This window comes from Urocampus carinirostris, chromosome 2, assembly GCF_059441175.1.
Source record: "Urocampus carinirostris isolate Australia breed hairy pipefish chromosome 2, RoL_Ucar_1.0, whole genome shotgun sequence".
Lineage (NCBI taxonomy): Eukaryota > Metazoa > Chordata > Actinopteri > Syngnathiformes > Syngnathidae > Urocampus > Urocampus carinirostris.
The window spans coordinates 66,178,845-66,200,277 of NC_142350.1; the positions used below are offsets into that span (position 1 = coordinate 66,178,845).

The 21,433-nt window shown below is 42.6% G+C and overlaps 1 protein-coding gene across 1 annotated transcript in view; it reads right to left on the reverse strand.

Annotated features, from left to right (window-relative positions):
* Positions 1-3,250: 3,250 nt before the first annotated feature.
* LOC148373031 (uncharacterized) overlaps positions 3,251-21,433 on the reverse strand; it is a 30,272-nt gene continuing 12,089 nt past the window's right edge. Inside the window, exons 5-27 of the mRNA XM_088327545.1 lie at positions 20,836-20,999; positions 18,612-18,749; positions 18,474-18,527; positions 18,322-18,375; positions 18,075-18,128; positions 17,916-17,969; positions 16,211-16,264; positions 16,084-16,137; positions 15,883-15,936; positions 15,737-15,790; positions 15,459-15,503; positions 14,299-14,352; positions 14,158-14,211; positions 14,039-14,092; positions 13,726-13,797; positions 11,264-11,299; positions 9,726-9,770; positions 9,575-9,607; positions 8,177-8,323; positions 7,131-7,307; positions 6,887-6,977; positions 6,732-6,809; positions 3,251-3,884 (exon numbers count right to left, since the gene is read on the reverse strand). Coding sequence (XP_088183671.1) covers positions 3,685-3,884; positions 6,732-6,809; positions 6,887-6,977; positions 7,131-7,307; positions 8,177-8,323; positions 9,575-9,607; positions 9,726-9,770; positions 11,264-11,299; positions 13,726-13,797; positions 14,039-14,092; positions 14,158-14,211; positions 14,299-14,352; positions 15,459-15,503; positions 15,737-15,790; positions 15,883-15,936; positions 16,084-16,137; positions 16,211-16,264; positions 17,916-17,969; positions 18,075-18,128; positions 18,322-18,375; positions 18,474-18,527; positions 18,612-18,749; positions 20,836-20,999 — 1,820 coding nt within the window. The 3' untranslated portion in view covers positions 3,251-3,684. The remainder of the gene's footprint in view (positions 3,885-6,731; positions 6,810-6,886; positions 6,978-7,130; positions 7,308-8,176; positions 8,324-9,574; positions 9,608-9,725; positions 9,771-11,263; positions 11,300-13,725; positions 13,798-14,038; positions 14,093-14,157; positions 14,212-14,298; positions 14,353-15,458; positions 15,504-15,736; positions 15,791-15,882; positions 15,937-16,083; positions 16,138-16,210; positions 16,265-17,915; positions 17,970-18,074; positions 18,129-18,321; positions 18,376-18,473; positions 18,528-18,611; positions 18,750-20,835; positions 21,000-21,433) is intronic.

A 21,433-nucleotide genomic window follows, 5' to 3' on the forward strand; every position in this document is an offset into this window, starting at 1 on the left:
GGAGAAAAGGAAAGAGAGAAAGAAACAGATAGTGAAATAAGAATGAAATACACCTCCAGTTGCTTTGCGAGTGGCGCCTGGCTTTGTCACCATCAAGTGGGCATATTTCAAACTGCAGCTGATTTTCCTTTTGGGCTGGATTAAAACCCTTAGCGTGTCTGATCTGGCACGTGGGACGCATGTTTGACACTTGTGTATTAAATCCTTTGCATCAAAATAGTTCTACAGTTTGAGCAATCCATGTCCAAATTCTGGCCCGGGGGCCCGTAACGGCCCATGATCAAATTTTTACTGGCCGGCGGCCTTTTCCAGTAATGTTGACCGCAGTATAAAATACATTTTTACCTAAAAGTTTAAAAAGTCACCATTTCATTAAATGATGGCAGTATCCCTTTGCCCACCTTGACCTTTCGAGAGTTTTAGCCCACCCCATTTCCGACATGGTGACTCTAAATAAAAAAAGGAAAGTTGACTGTGAGGGCCGCCGCTTCCAGGACAAGTGGAAATTGGGATATCCAAAACAACTGGGTTTGCCTAATATGCCAATAGACTAAGGTGGTTTTCAAAGAAAATAATATCAAGAACCACTGCCACTGATGAAACCTGCTGACTATAAAAAGCTAACTGGACAGGAACTCTGTGAAAAAGTGAAGCAACTGGAAGCTGTTTTAACTGCAAAATCTTGTATGTATAAAAATACTTGAAAAACAAAAAACAAGGTTAAAGGAATTTATTAATCCAGTTTTGATGTCGACTGAAGTGACCATGTACGGCAGCAGGGGTTGGAAATATATATATATATATATATATATATATATATCCATTATCTGCACCACTTATCCTCAGTAGGGTCGCCCGGGTGCTGGAGCAGAGCTTTCAGCCGCTCTGCCCCCCAGCTCTGGAACTCATTGCCGCCTGACCTCCGAAATTCTGCGACCCTGTCCACCTTGAAATCCGAACTCAAAGCTTACCTCTTCAGACTTGCTTATTCTTGACCATCTGCCTCACACACTGCCTGTAAAGTAGGCTTAAACGTATTTGCTCAAGGTGTGTATTTCTAGTCTTTCTGTCTTTGTTTAAAGGTTTGGTACTTTTCCAGAGGGGTGGTCTTTTGTCTTTTGTTTCAACATACCAGTACTTTTCCATGTCTTGTGATTTCAATAAAACACATAGGCAGACGGGGGGTGAGCGAGAGTGAGTGAATTGCTTGTCCCCTCTGTTTCTCTCCCCGGCTGCAGCGGGATAAAATCCAAACAAGTCTTTGCCTGATGTGTTTTTTCTACCGTTAGCCTATTTATAGCTCTCCTACACGTCAATGGTCTACTACTTGGACCCCACACCGCCCCTTTTAACTCCAATGTGTTTTATTGGCTATTTCTTTCTTTCTTGTTTTACTCTTCGTTTATTGGTGTGTCCTATTCATATGTACAGCGACCTTGGGTGTTATGAAAGGCGCTTTAAAATACAATGTATCGTTATTATTTTTAACACATTTAACTCGAATGCAGAAACCCACCAAAAGTTATATAAAAGCTGGATCCACTGTCCTTCAAGCTTCATTTCAATCGCAGTGACAATATGTCCCCCTGGTACGTCATTTGGCATTTCAACTTAAAATATTTTGTGAGTGATATATGATGAAAATTATAGTCTCTGATGTGTTGAAGTGCATATGTATGAGCCAAACCAGGAAATAGGGGCGGCAGTAGCTCAGGAGGTAGAGCGCTCGTCTTGGGATCAAGGGATCCCAGTTCGAATCCCGGCTCGTCCGTGTTACATGTCGAAGTGTCCTTGGGTAAGACACTGAACCCCTAATACCCCCAATAAGCAGGTTAGCGCCTTACATGGCTGCAAGGCCGCTATTGGGAAATGTGGAGCACATTGTAAAGCGCTTTGAGAAGTCATTGACTTGAAAAGCGCTATATAAAATGCAGATCATTTCATTTCATTTTCATAGCTGTCACGGTTGCCATGGCGCCCAATTGGCCCCGCCCGAGTGGCACCAGCTGCGGCTCATTGACAGATTGGCGTTCTTTCTATTTAAGCTCAGTGCTCTCACTCTTCCTTGGTCAGTCCGTCAACGAACCTCTGCCCCGCAAGACGTGGGTTTCGATTCAGTCCTGTTTCCTGTTGGTATTTCCTGTCTGGTATTGTTCCCATTTATTTAGTCTTGTTTAATATCGTTTTCCTGTTTCGTTCTTGTCTAGTTTGTCCTGTTTAATTTCGATACCCTGTTTTGATATCTCTTGATCCCAAGACGAGCGCTCTACCTACTGAGCCTGTCCGTCCCGTTGTTCAATATCGGTTTCCTGTTTCATTACCGTCTAGTTTGTCCTGTTTATTTTCTATATCCTGTTTTGAAATCAATCCTGTTTGTCTGTCCCATCCTGTCCGGTATCGACCCCATCTGTCCGATATCTGCTCGGGCAATTGGTATCGATCTCGTCTGCCTCTGGCTTCCTTTTTGTGTAAATTTTGTGTAAACTATAACCTTATCCTCCTTGTTTTTTAACCTTATCTTCTCTATTCCTTTATCTTCTTGGGTTTTTGACCTCACTGTGAATGTGTGGACCTGGAGTGTCATGCCCAATTTCGTTGTCACAATATGTTAACCCATTTTGTAACAATGACAATAAAGGTATATTCTATTCTATTCTATTCTATCATTCCACGCCAGACTGCTGCCTAACATGCATGACTCCCTATTTCCCGTAAAATAACAGGCTTGTGTGAGAAACGTCGTGCATTTGGGTCCTGATCCTGTTCCGGTTCTTGACACTAGCCAGTCATATCACAGAGCGGACCTATGTAGATTTCCAAATTTTACTTTCTCCCTCTACCTTACTTTGGCGCTCTCTAATTTACTCCATCTCTGCTTTCAACATGACCATCCAGGCAAATCATTCGATTTTTAAATACCGCGATTAAAGCACACTGCAAACTCCCGTTTCGTGGATATTTTTTTCCTACCCACACGATATGGTCACGTTTTCCGACCAATTGGTCCCAGGTTCATTTTCACAGAAGGAGCATCATCATCAAACTCCCGAGGGCCACACTGATATTAAACCTTCATATAAATGTGGGGTCCTCAAACTATTTCCCCGGTTTGAGACCCCTGGGTCGTGAAATCACTCGAATTTGGTTCTTTTGATATGTGCAGATGAGTGATTTTCGTTATAAACAGCAAACGCAATCAATTCTGGGGAAACAAAGAGAAAAGGACACAAATAAAACAAAACATCAGGCAGTTTATCTGAAAAACTTCAGAGCACAGTACATGGATTGGAGATTCTTTACATTGTATTTACACGGTATATTTATTCACTTACCGCAGACCTGTGAAATATTCACAGCGCCTCTCTTTTCACTTTCAGGGAAACTTGACATTTTGTTTTTTTTTCTTTGACGACATTCTATAAAAAGAATGCAGACTGTTGTGAATTTTAATTAAAAAAAATTGAAATAACAAAAAGAGGATGACGTTGGCACTGAATCTCATCTACTTTTAACAAATCGGAACAAAAAAAATTCAAGTGGATGACAAATTCAAATGTTTTTTGAACCAAACCAAGCAGAGTGTTTCTGGAGTGGAGTGTCTCTGAGGTCGGTACTAGGCCCACTAACGTTTTCACCAGCTTGAAGCTTAAATAATGCAAAATGATGACATTTTTAGGGGAGGGTTTAGGAGCGATGGGGTCCCTTCACCAAGCCCTGCTCTTTGCGCATCACCGGCGCATGGATGCTGCAGTCCCGAGCCTCGCAGAAACCCGGAATGCCGGGATTACCCAGCATCCCCGTGATACCCGTCGGACCGGGGAACCCGCGTTCCCCGCGTGGGCCCTCCATGCCGTTTTTGGCCACGCCGGGCTCACCTGGAAACCCTGAGGACACAAACCAATGCGTTATGGCACAGAGACAACCGGGAAAATAGGTGAACAAAGTTTGAAATTTGAACAGAAAGTAAATAACACAGTCCAGGAAATCATTGGCCTCTCTCTGCCCAGTCTGGATGACATTGGCCACTACCGCTTTGACCTACTACACCATGACAGATGCTACAAAACAACAATGACTAACAGGCTCAGAAAAAAAAATCTTCCCCAGGGCATCACCACCCTAAACAAGCACACAAGACTGTGTAAAAAATATATCTCTCCCATGCACAGAAAAGGTTGAATTCAGGTTTTTGTTTCTTGAGTCGTATTTTGGAAATATGTTGCTGACACACTTTTAACTCAGGACAGTCTCCAGGCACTACCTACGGTTGTCATGGCGCCCAATTGGCCCCGCAAGTGTGGCGCCAGCTGCGGCTCATTAACAGATTGGCTTTCCGTCTTTGTAAGCTCAGTGCGCTCTCTCTTACTTGGTCAGTCCGTCAACGAACCTCTGCCCCGCAAGACGGGGGTTTTGACTCGGTCCTGTTTTCCTGTTGGTATTCTCTGTCCGGTATTGCGCCCGTCTATTTTGTCCAGTTTATTCTTCTCTCCAGTTTTCCTTCCCGTCTAGTTTGTTCTGTTTATTTTTATCTATCCTGTCTGTCCCGTCCAGTCCGGTATCAATCTCATCTGTCCGATATCAACTCGGGCAATTTGAATCCATCTCGTCGGTCTCTGGCTTCCTGTCTTTCCACGCCGGACCGCTGCCCAACGGGCATGACTCCCCATTTCCCGTAAATAAAAGGCTTGTTGTGAGATATGTCACGCGTTTGGGTCCGGATCCTGCTCTGGTTCTTGACAACCTAGGAATGTTTGGCTAATCCCCCATTTAAAAAAAAAATCTCATTTTCTCTTTTAGGTCTTGTATTACATGCTCATTCTGAAGTGCCATGTCTAATCTCATTGTAAACTGTGTATGTTCACTATGTAGTTATCGATAACAACAAAGAAAATTATGATTCTAATCAAAGCATATTTGAATATTTCCCCCAAAATAGTAAGTTGAAGTATTTAACATGTCTGTAGAATGTATAGAAAGTACTATAAAAGTGAAGCATCCTCATAAGATATTGAAGGATTTTATACATTTGACTATAAAGGATTTTATACGACTGAATACAAATTACATTTAATGCAAAACATATTCACTGGCTAGGCTGTGGAGCAATGTCAGGGCACCCTGGTGGAAAATGTTGTTTACAGGAACGACGGGAACGGGACTTAAGGCTGATAAGATAATCAGCACATCCAGACAAAGAAAGGCCCTGATGACGTAGAAACGCTGGTGTTGTTTTGAGTATTCCAGACATTGCGACGCTCTTCGACGAGATAGTGAAGCCCAGGGGGGCTTCCTTGGCACGCCCATGGGAGGAGTCGGCACTCCATTATGCGGGGAGGAGATGGCCAATAGGAGAGAGCTAAAGGACTTGAGAAAAAGGCTTCCCACATACGCCAATGACACTAATTCCGCCGTTTTCGATGGAGTACATTTACCGTAAATACCGGACTATAAGCCGCTACTTTTTTCCCAAACTTTCAACCCTGCGGCTTATTCAGTGATGCGGCCAATTTATGTCATTTATCTAACGCCCGCCAGCGGCGCTCGAGTACAAAAGGTAAGATTTAGACTGCAACTTCTTAGCTTGTGCACAAATTAAGTTAGCGTAGACATATCCTCATCATGCTAATTGTGACCAAAAAGGCACATGACGCAACCTTCAAGTTAAGTGCAATCGAGCAGTTCTATATAGAAGGAAACTTTACTTTGGGAGCGTGATGCAAGCGTGTTTTTTAATTAGGGAGCGTGAGACGACGTCTATATGACAAAGTCTCTTTCCCATGCTGAAGGATGACGACTTTGATGACGTTGGTTATAAGGCGGAAGATAAGGAAGGGTTACCGTGCTTATTTCAAGTTTGTTAACAGAGCTGTTTACTGTGTTGAGAGCGTGTTGCTAGTAGCGTTTTGCTACCCTTCACAGGCACGGTTTGGGATGAAAGTTATAATATCATTATTAAAGCTTTGAAAACTCTCTCGGTGTACCGTCTTTCTTTGTAAATATGTCTAACCGTGTATAATATGTATTTGCAACTGTATATTTTTGTAATGTATTTATTTTAGAAACTTATTCTGATATGTTTTGTACGAGCAAATGAGAAAGAAGGGGCGGGGCAAACGCGGGCTGACGGGAAGTGGAGTAAAGGTGAGACGTGTTTGTGGACGCGGCCGACAATCGTGGATATATATTTTTCCCACCCTTACCTTTGGAAATATACACTTTTTTCCTTGGAATTACTTTCAACGGGCATCTGTACTCTGCAGGTCTGCATTAAATTTTAAGTACCGGTATCATTTTCCGTTCAATTTGCCGGCTGTGTTTTTTGAACTTAATCAGGTATTGGTTAATTTCGTGTTTGAATTGCGTTTTTTCAATGTGGGCGCATGCGGCTAATATACAGGTGCGGCTTGTGTATGTACAAAATCGGTTTCCTCCCGAAATGTGGTGGGTGCGGCTTATAATCATGTGTGCTCTATAGTCCGGAATTTACGGTAATTAAATTGTTTATGAAATTAAATCTGCCCCCGTGTGAAAATTTCGGCTTTCTTATTCATCTTTTCCCTCAAGAAACGAGCGCCCATAAATTGTTTGGTGACTGTAGGTTGTGTTTGGTTAATGGAGTCAGTTAACTAATTCGAATAATTTAGTAAACGGTACATTTTGATATTCATTCCCAACAATATACACGACGATAGTGACCAAAGTGAAGGTGTAACAGTAAAATATAAGCTCACCGGTGACCCCTTGTGGCCCATCAAGTCCTTGGAAGCCTTTTCCTGGATCGCCTGTAATTCCTCTCGGACCCTTTTTGCCTGCAAAAATGGGCACTTATCAATTTTTAAACACCATTTAGAAATGAACAAAAACAAAACCCAAATCAATGACTGACCTTGTTCACCCTGCGCTCCTTTGTCTCCTTCTAGGCCTCGATCTCCTTGCACACCACGATCTCCCTTGGATCCTGCTCTACCCGCTCTGCCCTAAGTGAGGGAGTGGGCAGTTGATTAAATTGCACATCTATTCGAGATAAAATACCCAAAAATTGATAATAGTAAAAGTTGCGGATTAAATACGAAAAATAATATTATTTGATAGATAATATATCAAAAGAAATACAAGAAATCCATCCTTACAGGTTTTCCGGCTTGTCCTTGGGGTCCTTTGGCTCCTGGGGGTCCAATGAGGGTTCGGTTGTTGATGGGGCAGCCCTGCGTGCACTTTGACCGAATGGATGCGGCGTACTGCGAGATCTGAGCCGTGACCACACTGCGACACAGCTGAAGCACCTGCTCGTCCGACAGCCCGGGACCCTGAAGGCACCGTTTGGTCACATTTACTAACTAAAAATGTTCAATGAAGTTATATACTATTTAGTACGCTGTTTTATTCCACTTATACTCAAAATACCTGTCCTAAGTTTGACCTCAGCCTTGAGTGGAACTTTTTAGAAGGATGTCGTAAAACGCCTGTGCTTTGGAATGTGTTTTTGGGTTTCAGTCTGTACAGATAACAATGACTTATCACCTCGCCTGGACTGTTGGGAGTAGATGCCTGGCACGTTCTATCACCCCTACTCCCATTCTTCAATCATGGTTGGGAAATTTGCATCGACGACCGCAGACCAATCAGTCAGCGGCTTGGTCATGGGGCGTGAACATTTCATCGCCATGTGTCATAAGAGTGGGCAACCCTGGAAGCCCCCATCGTCTCCTGCACACCATTGTAAAATTGGCACAGGCAGAGACCTGATTTGTTCAACTCTTTGATTCGGCTAAATAAATTAATATGTGGACTATTTTTGGAGCTCGGCTCAATAATTTCCCTGACTTTAGAACATGCTCCAACTGTAAGGAATTAGACAAGACACGTGAAGTGTCTTCGGAGTCAGATTTCAGTATAGGAAATGTTAAAACCTTACACCATTCAAGCCAAAAGAGTCCTGAAGGAACCAATTTATTTTAAGATATCCTTTAGTAAGTAAGGTACTTCAGTTGCCATGTTGACTTGTTACAGTTTGAAGTGCAATAACCCGATTGCGTATAGTTTTTATTTCAGATGTGATTACTTTATATTCTGTTTATTAGTCTTAATATTGTACATTCTTTCCAACTGGAGTGCAACCATAATTTCGTTGTAGGAAAGCAATGATAATAACGCTGATTCCGATGAAAAGACTTACAATGGAACCTTGCACTCCTTTGGGTCCGGCTTGGCCTTTGGTACCAGGGTCTCCGATGGAGCCTCGACCGCCTCGGGTTCCCGGCACTCCGGGAGGACCCGCCGGGCCAGGATTGCCCAACCGGCCGATGGAACCTTTTGGTCCATGCTAAGAAGACAAAGGAGACCAATAATAGAATGTTTTTGTGAAAAAAATCTTGGTCTTGAACAATGTTCCCTCTAAGCTGCGCGCATGCGCAATCGCGCACTGCCCGCACATTCTCAGCGCACAAGAAAATCTAGCCGTCTCACAAAAATCAGGGCTCGAAATTACTAATTAAGAAGCGAATTAAGTCAAAGTTTCAGTGCATGAAGGTAAAAATACACGCGTTCCCCTGACGCTGTTTTCTAAATGCTGTATTTTGAAGTCAATGTGTCGAAGTAGAACGAAGTTGAGTAAAGTCAGTAGAGTTTTTCGAGAACCGGCCGCTTCGGCTCGGCTCACTAAAGAGAACCGGCTCTTTCGGGTCCCAAACGGCTCTTCTGGTTGTTTTTGCTTCTTTAATCCCCACACGACCAAATATTATGTAAAATTGTGCACAAAATGACTTAGAGGAAGGGGGGGAAATAGAACAAAAAAGAAAAAAATACCAAAATGAAAAAGTAGTGAAAAGCCGAGAAAAAAACGAAACAAGAGGAGAGAAAAAAGAAGAAAAATTCAGAAAAAAGCCAGAAAAAAAGAAAAGAAAGAAACAAAGGAAAAAAAGTAAATAGAGAACAAAAAGAAAAAAGTAAGAGCTAGGAAAAAATAAACACAATGAGATTTTTTTAAAGGAATTTTTAAAAAAGTAGAAAAAAAAACACGGAAAGAAGAAGGAAAAGTTTGTGTTGCATTCAAATAATTTCCAAAGTCAATCTTGTTGCCAACATTGTACTTCCACTAAAAAAATGTGATTAAATACAGTTGTGTATCGTGCAACCGACTAAATAAGCCCCCAAAATGTTAGTATTATGTGACAAAAGATACCAGGAAAAAAAATGGATATCTTGTGAAAGAATTGTAAAAACAAACGACGTACAACCTTTGCAATAGTACATGAGTCAATTCATTCAAAAGAGAAAAATTATTTTGCATTGCCGGAAACTCAGCAAAATGTAACGTGATGTCAAGTTTTGGACATATTTGGTAATGATTTCGTTGCCACACTTGGGATTGCTGTAACTCACTGTTGTTTCAAGCGTTGCTCACCGACTTTGTGTGAACGCTCGGACCCGAAAGGAAAATAACAGGGAACATTGGTCTTGAATGCAATGTACAGTGTACAGTATGCTTAATAAGAAAAAAATCAGTAATTTTTCCACATCCTTCGCATTCAGTTTAATTTATTTCTAAGTTTTATTGAAACCCTTGTGTCATCACCTCTCCTTTGTCACCTCGATCACCGCCTGATCCCTGGAAGCATAAATCGAAGTCACTCAAAGAGACAAACATTCACTATTGTGTAGATGTGACAGGATGTTTCTTTTTTATGCTCCGCAATATATATTATTCAAAATATTTTAAAGTTTACCTTTTGTCCTTTTTGGCCCTTTAATCCTTTCCTACCCTTTGCACCCTGGATATGGAAGGAAGAGAAAATAGTTATAGAGAAAAATGAGGAAGCAAAGCGAGCAGAATTCCCAGTAGGTAGTTGGCTGTCGCGATTCCCTTGTCAGTCCGTCAATGAACCTCTGCCCCGCAAGACGTGGGTTTCGACTCGGTCCTGTTCCTGTTGGTATTTCCTGTCCGGTATTGTTATTGTTGTTTTGTCCTGTTTAATTTCGGTTTCCAGTTTTGTTTCCGTCTATTTTTGTCCTGTTTATTGCTTTCTCCAGTTTTCGTTCACGTCTAGTTTCTCCTGTTTATTTTCGATATCCTGATTCATTATCTATCCTGTCCGGTATCCACCCCATATGTCCGATGTCTACTCGGGCAATTGATATCGATCTCATCGGCCTCTGGCTTCCTGTCTTTCCACGCCGGACTGCTGCCTAACGTGCATGACTCCCCATTTCCCGTAAAATAAAAGGCTTGTGTGTGAACGACACGCGTTTGGGTCCTGATCCTGTTCTGGTTCTTGAAAACCGCACCAATTTAAAAACTGATGAACAGATAGTAAAACTTTCTATACATATGTTGTTCTGTTTGTTGTTTTGCTCAAAGCAAATAAACTCTATTTGTGGTGGCTATATATCACAAAAGCAACTCTACTAATACTCTAATTTGATTTATATATTTTCTATACAGTGTTCCTTGATTTTCATTGTTTTATGATACAAATATGTATATTATATATAATAGCGTAACACAATCCGTTTACTTGTGTGCATTACTGCGCACGTGCTTTGACCACATCTGGGATATTTTTATGCAGCAAAGCATTATGGGACTTGAAGTCCAGATGAGAATTATTCGGCCTACTCGCTAAAAAAGCCTCATGTGTATTGTTTGATTTCTCCAGGACATTTGTGCTTTATTTTTTACCCCTAGAGCGAAAATTCCACCGTTATGTCCATCCATATATAGTGTAAGTCTATGCTCCTGGCATATCATGTTTAAGCACACCTTGTAAACAAATGGGCAATAGAGCACACTTTAAAGCCAGAACTTGGTTAAATTTGTTGTCATGAATGAAATTATCTTTAATTCATGTTAAAAGTTATATGTGGAATATGGTTATACGATTGTCACTCGTCTGGAAATAGATTCATTTGGGTATCTCCAATTAGCTCACAAAAAATACAAGGAAGTTCTCCATTTGACAGTAAAAGCTCTCATAAAGGAACACAGAATTTGGGCTAAGTACAGTTTTCCGTGAACACTATTAATAGAAAACAAAATCTGTGATCATCGAGGACACAGAAACCAAAGCGCAAAACAGAAAGGGAACACTGTATTGAGATATGAAATATAATGTTTAGCAAATAAAAGAGAGTGATCCAAAATTAAAAGTTAGAAAAAACAAAATACGATCTTTCTTTCTTTAACCAGCTACTGATGAAAAATCCATAATATTACGTATTCGACCGAAAATTCAGAGTACACAGTTTCCTTCAGAAGACTGCTCACCATGTCGCCGTCCGGTCCGGTTTCTCCTTTAGGCCCCTGCAGAACACAACACACACTCAAACACACATCATCATAAATTGTCGAGATTGTGTGGTGGTCAGTGTTGTTTTCAGTGTCAGGTATGACATCATGCCCTTCCTCTCTCGATCTCAATAAACTTGTGAGAAACGTTACGCGATAGGATCCTGACCACGTCTGCTCTCCTGTCCCGACTTACGACCCGTTTTTTATCCCGACCACGTCTGCTCTCCTGTCCCGGCTTACGACTCATTTTTGTCCCCGACTGCATCTTCTCTCCTATTCTGGCTTACAACTCAATTCAGACCCCAACCCCGCCTTGCTCTCCCAGTCCTGGCTACCGACCTGTTTTTTTCCGTCCCTGACATCGCCATCGCTCGCTACGGAAGATCCACTTCCACGTTCGGAACACAATCCGAGGACAAGCGCGACCTGCTGCCTGCATCCAGCGAACGCTGGATCGCGGGCGCTGCCCTTCCTCTCTCTATCTCAATAAACTTGTGAGGAACGTTACGCGATTGGATCCTGACCACGTCTGCTCTCCTGTCCCGACTTAGGACCCGTTTTTGATCCCGACCACGTCTGCTCTCCCATCCTGGCTTTCCAGCTCTTTTTGTCCCCTACTACGTCCTCTCTCCTATTCTGGCTTACGTCTTGCTTTCGACCCTGACCACGCCTTGATCTCCCAGTCCCGGCTGGGTCCTGTTTATGTTATGGTCCTGAAAATTATGAGCTTCTGTATATTTTGTGTGTTGCTGTTTCAAAATGAAGCAGCGAGACTTTTGACAAAGACGAGAAAGTTTGACCATTTCGCTATAATATTAGCTAACTTGCACTGGCCTCCAGTCTGCTTATAATGTGACTTTAATGTTCTCTTACGAACATACGCATTTTTTTTCATGGACGTGCCCCCTCTTATCTCTCTGATTTGATTTCCCCCTATGTTCCTGCACGGAGCCTCCGCTCATAAAATGCTAGTTTACTTAAGACTCCAAGAGCCAAGAGGAAGTCTGCAGGCTCCATCCAGGCCCCAGTGCTGTGAAAATCTTTGCCTATGGAGAGAAGATCTGCAACCTCAGTGGAAGCTTTTAAATCCAGACTTAAGACTTCTATTCTATAGTTTATGATTAACGCTGACTTCATACTTTTCTTTTCCTAACCTTTCCGGCTGCCATGTTGGTGGTGAAAAGAGGGAGATGGATGAATTGGGATGAGTCAGCGGACCAGCACCTGGACCTAAAGCATGTAGTCATCTGCATCGGATGATGCTGAGATGGGAAGCTGCGTTGTTGCTGTCATGGACTTTTTGGAATATTGAACATATAAGTTTTCTTTTATTGATGTTTACTACGTTTTGTGTATTGTTACCCAATTAAACATCTATTGCAGCCTGGTCATCTTGGAAGGGGGACTACTACATGTGTGGTCCCTTCTTGAGGTTTCCTATTTTCCTCATGCGGAGTTTTTTTTATTTTTTCCTTGCCCTCATGTCGGTTTTAGATCAGGGGATGACCTGTGCGGTCCTTTGAGACATTTTGTGATTAAGGGCATTACAAATAAATGTGACTGGGGTGTTTAAGTATGTTTTCGTGCATGTTTATGGACGTTTGTGTTTGTGTCAACGCTGATGTAAGATAATTCTGTTGCTGGTGAGGTGCAATAAATATTACAAGGTTCTATATCACAACTACCTGTCTGTTCTTCTCTATTCAACTGATTTGACTACTGCTCCGAAACTTTCCAATTCTTTGACATTGTCACGGTTGCCATGGCGCCCAAATGGCCCCGCCCGTGTGGCGCCAGCTGCAGCTTGTTGACAGATTGGCTTCCCTTCTATTTAAGCTCAGTGCTCTCACTCATCCGTCGTCAGTCCGTCAACGAACCTCTGCCCCGCAAGAGGTGGGTTTTGACTCGGTCCGATTCCGTGCCTGTGGTATTGTTCCCATCTATTTTGTCCAGTTTAATATGGATCTCCAGTTTGGTTCCCGTCTACTTTGTCTTGTTTAATATCCAGTTTTGACATCAATCCTGTCTATCCCGTCCTGTCCGGCTCCATCTGTCCGATATCTACTCGAACAATTGGTATCGATCTCGTCAGCCTCTGACTTCCTGTCATTCCACGCCAGACTGCTGCCTTACCTCTTCCGCCCAACGATCGCCGAATCACTGCCGTTTGGGTTAAAGTGCATGACTGCCCCATTTCCCATAAAATAAAAGCTTGTGTGGGAAACGTCACGCATTTGGGTTCCCCTCCTGTTCCGGTTCATGACAGCCATACGACAACTAATTTTTAAAGTAACGGAAGTAGTTACTTTCCCTGGTAACTAGTTACTTTAACTATAATTTTACTATAGAGTCCCACAGTTAATATCTTTTTGGAAGAAGTCATGAGTAACTAATACTAATTACTTTTTTAAAGTAACTGCTAGTTTTGCAGTACTCACAATTGGTCCTTGGAGACCCTTTGGTCCATGCTTGCCATGTATACCAGCATCTCCCGGCGCTCCTCTGGGACCCTGATGGAAGGAATTCATATTAGTTATAAAGAAAATTCAGAATATATGTGCAAATGTAGAAAAATAACAAAAGTTATGACCAAATTGTCGGCAAACCTACAAGAATCGATAAGACTTGGGACAACAAATATATGGTAGAAGTTTAATGATAACTCAATATTGTATAAAACATTACACAAATTGAATCCACAGTGTTTATGTGCTTACTTGGCCTCAAACTTGCAGTACAGTGCCTACTCACCACAGAGCCCACTCTTCCACGAGGTCCTCGAACGCCTCGCTCTCCTTTGCTGCCCTGCAACGGTCAATACACTTTAGCATCACGAGGAACTCAATGAGTGAAGCAATTGGCTTTCTTACCTTTGACCCGAAGGAACCTGGCTCCCCCATAAATCCCTGGACACCCGTGGGACCCTGTAATGACAAAAATGAGAAGCCGATTGATTTGCCGATGTTCAATAAGAGCAATTTAAGTACATAAATTGAATGGAACACACTCACATCTTCCCCGGGGTCACCATCACTGCCTGGAATCCCACCAGTACCTTGGTTGCCCTACCAAAAAGACAAGTAACCATGTTGGTAAATAATGTATTAACATAATCTTATACGATTTTTGTTTGATGGTGGAATTCATCGAAAATGTTAGTGCAATGTATTGAAGATGAAAAGACATTAAAACAATAATGAAATCATCACCTGACTAATATAATTCAGGTTTAAAACATTTCTTTTTTGTTTTCTTACACCTGGTTGAAACTAATCAAAAGACATCTTAGATGAGGCATCAAAGACGCGCAAGGTAACACCCTTAAAACACCTAAGTTGTCACGGTTGCCATGGCGCCCAATTGGCCCCGCCCATGTGGCGCCAGCTGCAGCTTGTGGACGGATTTGCTCCCTGTCAGTATTTAAACTCAGTCCTGTCAGTCCCCTTTGGTCGGTCCGTCTGTGAATCTCCGTTTTTACACGGCAAGCCCTTTTTCGCCTGTCCTGTGTTTTTGCACCAGTTTTTCTCCCGCTAGGATCTGTTTGATCTCGACCACGTCTGTTCTCCCGTCCCGAATAACCACCCATTTCCTGATATCGACCACATTTTTGCTCTTCTAACTGAACCGTTTTTTCCGTTCCCGACACCGCCATCGCTCGCCACTGAAGTCCCGTCTTCCGCGTCTGAGGAACCTACTCCCCGCAACCAGCAATCTCCCGGATCGTGTGTGCACTCCTTTCCCTTTTTCCCAGTAAGACTGTGAGAAACGTTACGCGAGTGGGTCCTGTCTCTGTTCTGGTCCTGACATAAGTAGCCCGCAGACTAGTTCTGTATACCACGGGTCGTTCTAATTTTCTAGGAAATTATATTTATAACCTATTTCACCCTATTTTAATCCTACTTCTAATAATTACAACTTGGTAATAAGATAATAGTAACATGTTAACAACATGATAATTTCTCATTTTAGACATCCATATCATCCAAATAAGTAACAAAAATGGAGCTCTCGGTTTCAAAAAGGTTGGTGACTACTGATGTAGATCTTTAAAAACTTAAGTACATTTTGTTTGACATCTAGTTAGCTCGTTTGTTTGGAAACTAATGCAAATTATAGACAGACAACAGGAAGTCCATGTACAAATGGAGAGCATACAATAAATGGCTGGTACCTTTGGTCCACCAGGCCCGTGGCCACCCGGCTGTCCAGAATATCCCTTGGGGGACAAACAAGAATATTTTTCAAGAGGAATGCAAACAAAAAACAACAATTGAAGACTTAAAAATACGTTCATGATTCAGTCCTCAAGGGACCCGATTCAAAAACCACCATAAAGGAACGATAAATAAAGCTGTTCATGATTTTGATTCAGATTTGATGTAAGTGGATTCTAAATAGGTGCACTAAATAGATGACATATTCCCAATAAAAAACAGAAAAGAATCCTACAGTGTATCCTCTCTCGCCAATATCTCCCGGGAATCCAGGAGCTCCAGTTTGACCCTGTATGGCGAGGCGAGATGGTGAGAACATTTACAAGATTCACGTTCACTAAGACATGTTTTGATTTTTGATGCAATTTCCTCTTTAAGTACCTTACGTCCTTCGGGTCCTTGAGTTCCCACTTTTCCCTCTTCACCCAGGGATCCCTGGATAGAAAAACATAAAACTGAAGTTAAAGTTTCCACACATTTCTGAATTTGAATTTAGCACAAGTGCTTGTTTGCTACAAGATGGCCTAGAAGACTATGTTTGTGATGCAGTTCTTGAAATAAACCTCAATATCAGATTTTTACCTTCGGACCTTTACCTCCCCTTGATCCCGGGGTGCCGGGATCACCATGAGACCCCTAAAGGAACGACATAAGAGAAGTCTGGGCTTTTACAAACAACAGATGGATTCATGAATTGTGTTTCCTTTACAGTGTTACCAGGCGCTCCAACTCCTCCTCTTGGTCCCTCCATGCCGGCATCACCCTAAAAATAGAAGGTGTTCTGTGACTCCAGATAGATGAGTTTAATGTTATAGACAAACAGATTATTTTCCTGTGTAGGAGAGTTTTGGGTATGCCCTATGTTTTTCAGATTTTCTGGGCCCTATCGTGGCTGCAGAGCCGGAGCTAAGGTGAAGGCTAAGCGGCTAGCGGCGATATAAGCCTTTGGTACCGTCCGTAATCATGGGAAATGTGAACTCTCTACCAAATAAGACCGACGAACTGGCTGTGCTGGTGAAAAACCTCAAAGCGTACCGGGTGTGCAGTTTGCTGTGTTTTACAGAAACCTGGCTCATGTCTAGCATCCCGGACGCTAACGTGGAACTACCCGGCTTCAGCGCTGTTAGGGCAGACAGAGACACAAAAGCCTGCGGGAAGCAGAGAGGAGGCGGACTCGCTACCTGCGTGGACACGAGATGGTGTGACCCTGTGCACAAAGATTTCCATCTGCTGCGGGGGACGTCGAACTTTTGCCTAGCGTGTGACGTCATCCACTCCATCGTTGCTAAACTACAACACAGCACCCTGAGGCCATCCTGTTAATCTGTTAATAATCAACACAAGGATACCACTGGAAGTTTGAATTTCCCTACGGGGATGAATAAAGTATCTGTCTGTCTGTCTGTCTGTCTGCCTATCTATCTATCTATCTATCTATCTATCTATGAAATGATCTGCATTTATATAGCGCTTTTCAAGTCAATGACTTCCCAAAGCGCTTTACAATGTGCTCCACATTTACCAATAGCGGCCTTGCAGCCATGTAAGGCGCTAGCGTGCTTATTGGGGGTATTAGGGGTTCAGTGTCTTACCCAAGGACACTTCGACATGTAACACGGACGAGCCAGGATTCGAACTGGGATCCCTTGATGCCAAGACGAGCGCTCTACCTCCTGAGCTACTGCCGCCCTATCCATCTATCTATCTATCTATGTATCTATCTATGTATCTATCTATGTATCTATCAGGGTCACTGAAAATATGTGAGAGGAGCAGAAAAAGCATGGCCTAAGAATACTCACTTAAAAAGATAAGCACATGCTAGAACTGGTTTACTTGTTGATGGTGTCGATCTTAAACCTGTTGAAAGCCTAACTATCCTGCAAAATCCGAAAGGAGTGTGCCAAGAAAATAAACATTACAGTTACTCCTGGTCAGGAAAATAATTTTGTGCATTAAAAACAATTGTGGTCTCTGAGCTTAGTACTCACACTTGTAATGTTCTAGTGCTATCAAGATTCCAACCCTCTACAAGCTGTTCGATAAAATCATCGGATATTTAGAATATTTGCAGCAGATGGCTGTTTGCAGAGGTTAAAATGTTGCTATCACTCTGACAACATAGTAATAACACCATAACTTGTTATTTTAGAACTAAATATCCAACCAGTAGCGTTTTGCACTCTGATCCACAAAAGAAGCTCTTGGATTCAAAAGGGTTGGTGACGCCTGGTATAGGCTATTCTAAAATCTTTGTGAGGCTGTGATTTTTTTTATGATTTTCACAATTCTGTGTAAGATTTGGGGGCAAATCACAAGGGCGGTGCGGAATGACTTCAGTCCAAACTGAGTTGACCTACTTCCGCAGAAGGTCAAATAACTCTGAACTGTTTTCTAATCACTGGGTGCTTTACCTTCAGACCTGGCTCTCCATGCTCACCCCGGCTTCCCATAATTCCTGGTTCTCCCTGGTAAAAATATCAATATAAATGCAAATAAATAAAAACATTTTATATATATATATATATAAAGAATTTAATTGTTCTTCTCTTTTTTGGTTCATCATCACTTACCCAGCCACCTGTAAAACCTGAACCTCCGTCTTCGCCTCCAGGTCCGGGATCACCCTAAAAATCGAAGGACATCATAGAAGGTGTGTGTAACAATTTTACGACACCATATTGTTAAGAATTTAGTCATATTTAATAATAATTTTGTTAGAATTCAAATGATCTTACAATCAGTTTACTAACTGTTATTGCAAGAGCAGAATAATCGTAATAATCAATACACTTAAATAAGGGATTTTTAGTTCCTCACCACAGGGCCAGCGTCTCCTCTTCGGCCTTCTACTCCTTTTGTTCCTTTATAGCCCTAGAACCCCAAAATAATTTATCATTTTGCTTCCATTTTTATATGGACTTATTTGTATCGAGCAGCAAGAGTATTGCATTTGCTGAATTTGCAGTCACCTCTCTTCCTTGCAGCCCCGGCGCGCCCATTTTACCATGCAGACCACGCAAGCCCTAACAGGAAGTAAGGAGACCAGGTAAAATTTCCAATAGGACATTTTAGAAGCATTTATCAGGATTTTTTTATTTCATGAATACTTTTTGCCCTGCGAATCCAGCAAACCCTGGCTCTCCAGGTTCACAATCGCACTCAGTAGGCCCCTCCTCGCCGAGTGCGGCATCGCCACCCGATTCTTCCGAGGACCCTGTCTCTGGTCCTTGGGGCCTGTAAGGGACCTGAAACAGTAACAATTCATTATTCTTTGCACATTTTGGCAGACTGAAGGTACTATTCTTTTGTGCTCTCCTGGGGGGTGAAACATCAAATTGAATGTTTTAGCTCAATTAACTCAGACTACTTTACAATTTCATGTTTTTATAAAAATAAAAACTCCAACAGACACTAGTTTAGTCATTGTAATATTTAGGTCTATCACATTATGTCTATGAATAGAATACACAATAAGAAACAAGAGACATTCATTTTAGCTCATGAGGAGATGCAATCAGTTCTAGGCCTGATTCTTGTCCATCCAGAACCTCTGCAGCTTCTATATTTTACTACAAACAATTCAGATACAGGGTTGCTGGGTAGAGGGAAGTTTAACATCAAGGGGACAAAGCTCTTGATTTACCAGGCGATCTATGTTCCTACCCTCACCTATGGTCATAAACTGTGGGTCATGACTGAAAGAACAAGATGCTGAATACAAGTGGCTGAAATGGGATTCCTCTCCAGAGTGGATAGGCTCTCCCTTAGAGATAAGGTGAGAAGCTCAGACATCCAGGAGTAACTTAGTGTAGAGCCGCTGCTCTTCAACATTGAGAGGAGCTAGTTGAGGTGTCTCGGGTCCCTGATACGGATGCCTTCTGGACGCCTCCCTCAGGAGTTGCTCCGGGCATATTGCATCGACAGGAGTCCCCGGGGACGACCCAGGACACGATGGAAAAACAACGTCCCTAGGCTGGCCTGGGAACGCTTCAGGATCCTGTCGGATGAGCTGGATGAAGTGGCTGGGGATAGGGAGGTCTGGGCTTCCCTGCTGAGGCTGCTGCCCCAGCGATCCAAGCAGAAGAAAATGGATTGATGGATGGTTGGTGGATGGATTTACGGGACACCATCGTAAAACAAGGGACATCGAACAGACCGGAGTAACACAAACACTAAAATGCAGCTGTTCTCCTCAGGCAAATAGTTGATTAGGTTGCGTGGTTCTCAAGGTGATAAGACTCTCTGAATTAAGGAAATACTACTCAACTGTAAGGGTCTATGCAATGAGGAACATTTGTAGTTAATGCATTATACATTAACAATAGTAAGCTCGGTGGCCTTGGGGGTAGGGCGCCCGCTCCGAGACTGGGAGGTTGCTGGTTCAAGACTCGGCCGAGTCATACCTAAGACTTACAACATTGGTACCCGTTGCCTCCCTGCCTGGCGCTCGGCATTAAGGGTTGGAATTGGGGGGTTTGGTCACCTAATGACTCCCAACACATCAGTTGGGTTGAGCGAGGGGGCTGGGAATCCCCTCCTCTGTATCAATCTCCCAGAAAGAGTCAGGAATGCAATCTTGACTCTAGCCACCTCCCACTAGGGGGATATGGCTCCGGTATATATAACATTTAGCGCAGTCATGCATATTTATCTGACGCTGTGACCCTTCGGCGTGCAAAGCATGATCTGGTTTAAGATCAGGTAATTGTGTAATTTTGTAATTGTAATCCTGTGCAGTCCTTTGAAACATTTTTGTGATTAAGGGCTATATAAATAAATGTGACTTGACTTGAAATGTGACTTGAATTTACAATACAATATCAGTAGTGTATTTTGATGCATGGAAAAAGTTGGTCAGAGGTCCCCAGGAAAGAAATCAGACACACTGACTAAGAGATGAAAGAAGGCTTTGCTGACTCAGCTCAAGTTGGTTGAGAGGAGATTTTATTTCTAGTCAAAATGATGCTGGAGTCAACGCTTCGGAAAAGCGGTGTGAGACGGTCAATAGTTACTCTAGGTGTTAATATGTTATGTCTGCCCCTTTCTGTAAGATCAGCAGGCTAACTGTTTTAGGTGTCAAAATACCTTCCTCCTTAAAGTAATCATCTTCATCCTGGAGCCAGACATCAATTCCACACAGATCAGAGGGGATGCCGATATTCTTAGACCTGATCTTTTGGGGGAGGAGAGGTCTACTCCTCATTGGCTAAGCAAAATGTCTCTTTACCTCAAACCTTCTATATACCTCATAAAGATTCTAGTTTACATGGCAATAGTAACGGAATGCTCATCAACAGCCGTGAAATGTCCACCTTCTTAAGGTGCACCTACCTTCTTCCGTCCTAGTTTGTCCTTCTTGGCGTAGTGTGACTCTTGGGTGGGGATGTAAGGGTAAGAATCCTCTGTGATCATAGTGACCTGGGTGGGGAACGGCCCGTATGGGTCGTAATCGTCCTCTTCGGGATTCTGGTCTTCATCGTACCCATTGGAAGACTCTGGTGGAGATGAAGATGTATGTCAGTGTGATGTTCATTCAACAGTGACTACTTTGGCCTCACGATATGATCCTGAAGGATTTTATACATTTTACTATAAAGGATTTTATACGATTAAATACAAGTTACATTTATCGAGTGCAATGAAGATTTTCACTGAGTGAGCTTCAGGTCACGGCGTTCCAAATGCGCAATGTTTTGGCTGGGGAATTAACTCTGACGAACGACGTCAGAAATTGTTTTTATAAACGCTCGGTGTTGTTTTGAGTTTCTCCAGACATCGAGGTGAGGGGGTGGACCCCATGTGGGTTTTTTTCTGGCACGCCCATGGGAGGTGCCGGGACACCAGCTTGTGGAAAAAACGTGGGCAGAGGAGGAAAAAGAAGATCGAGAAAGATCCAGAGAGGAGGCTTGACGTAGACTCAAGCAAAACT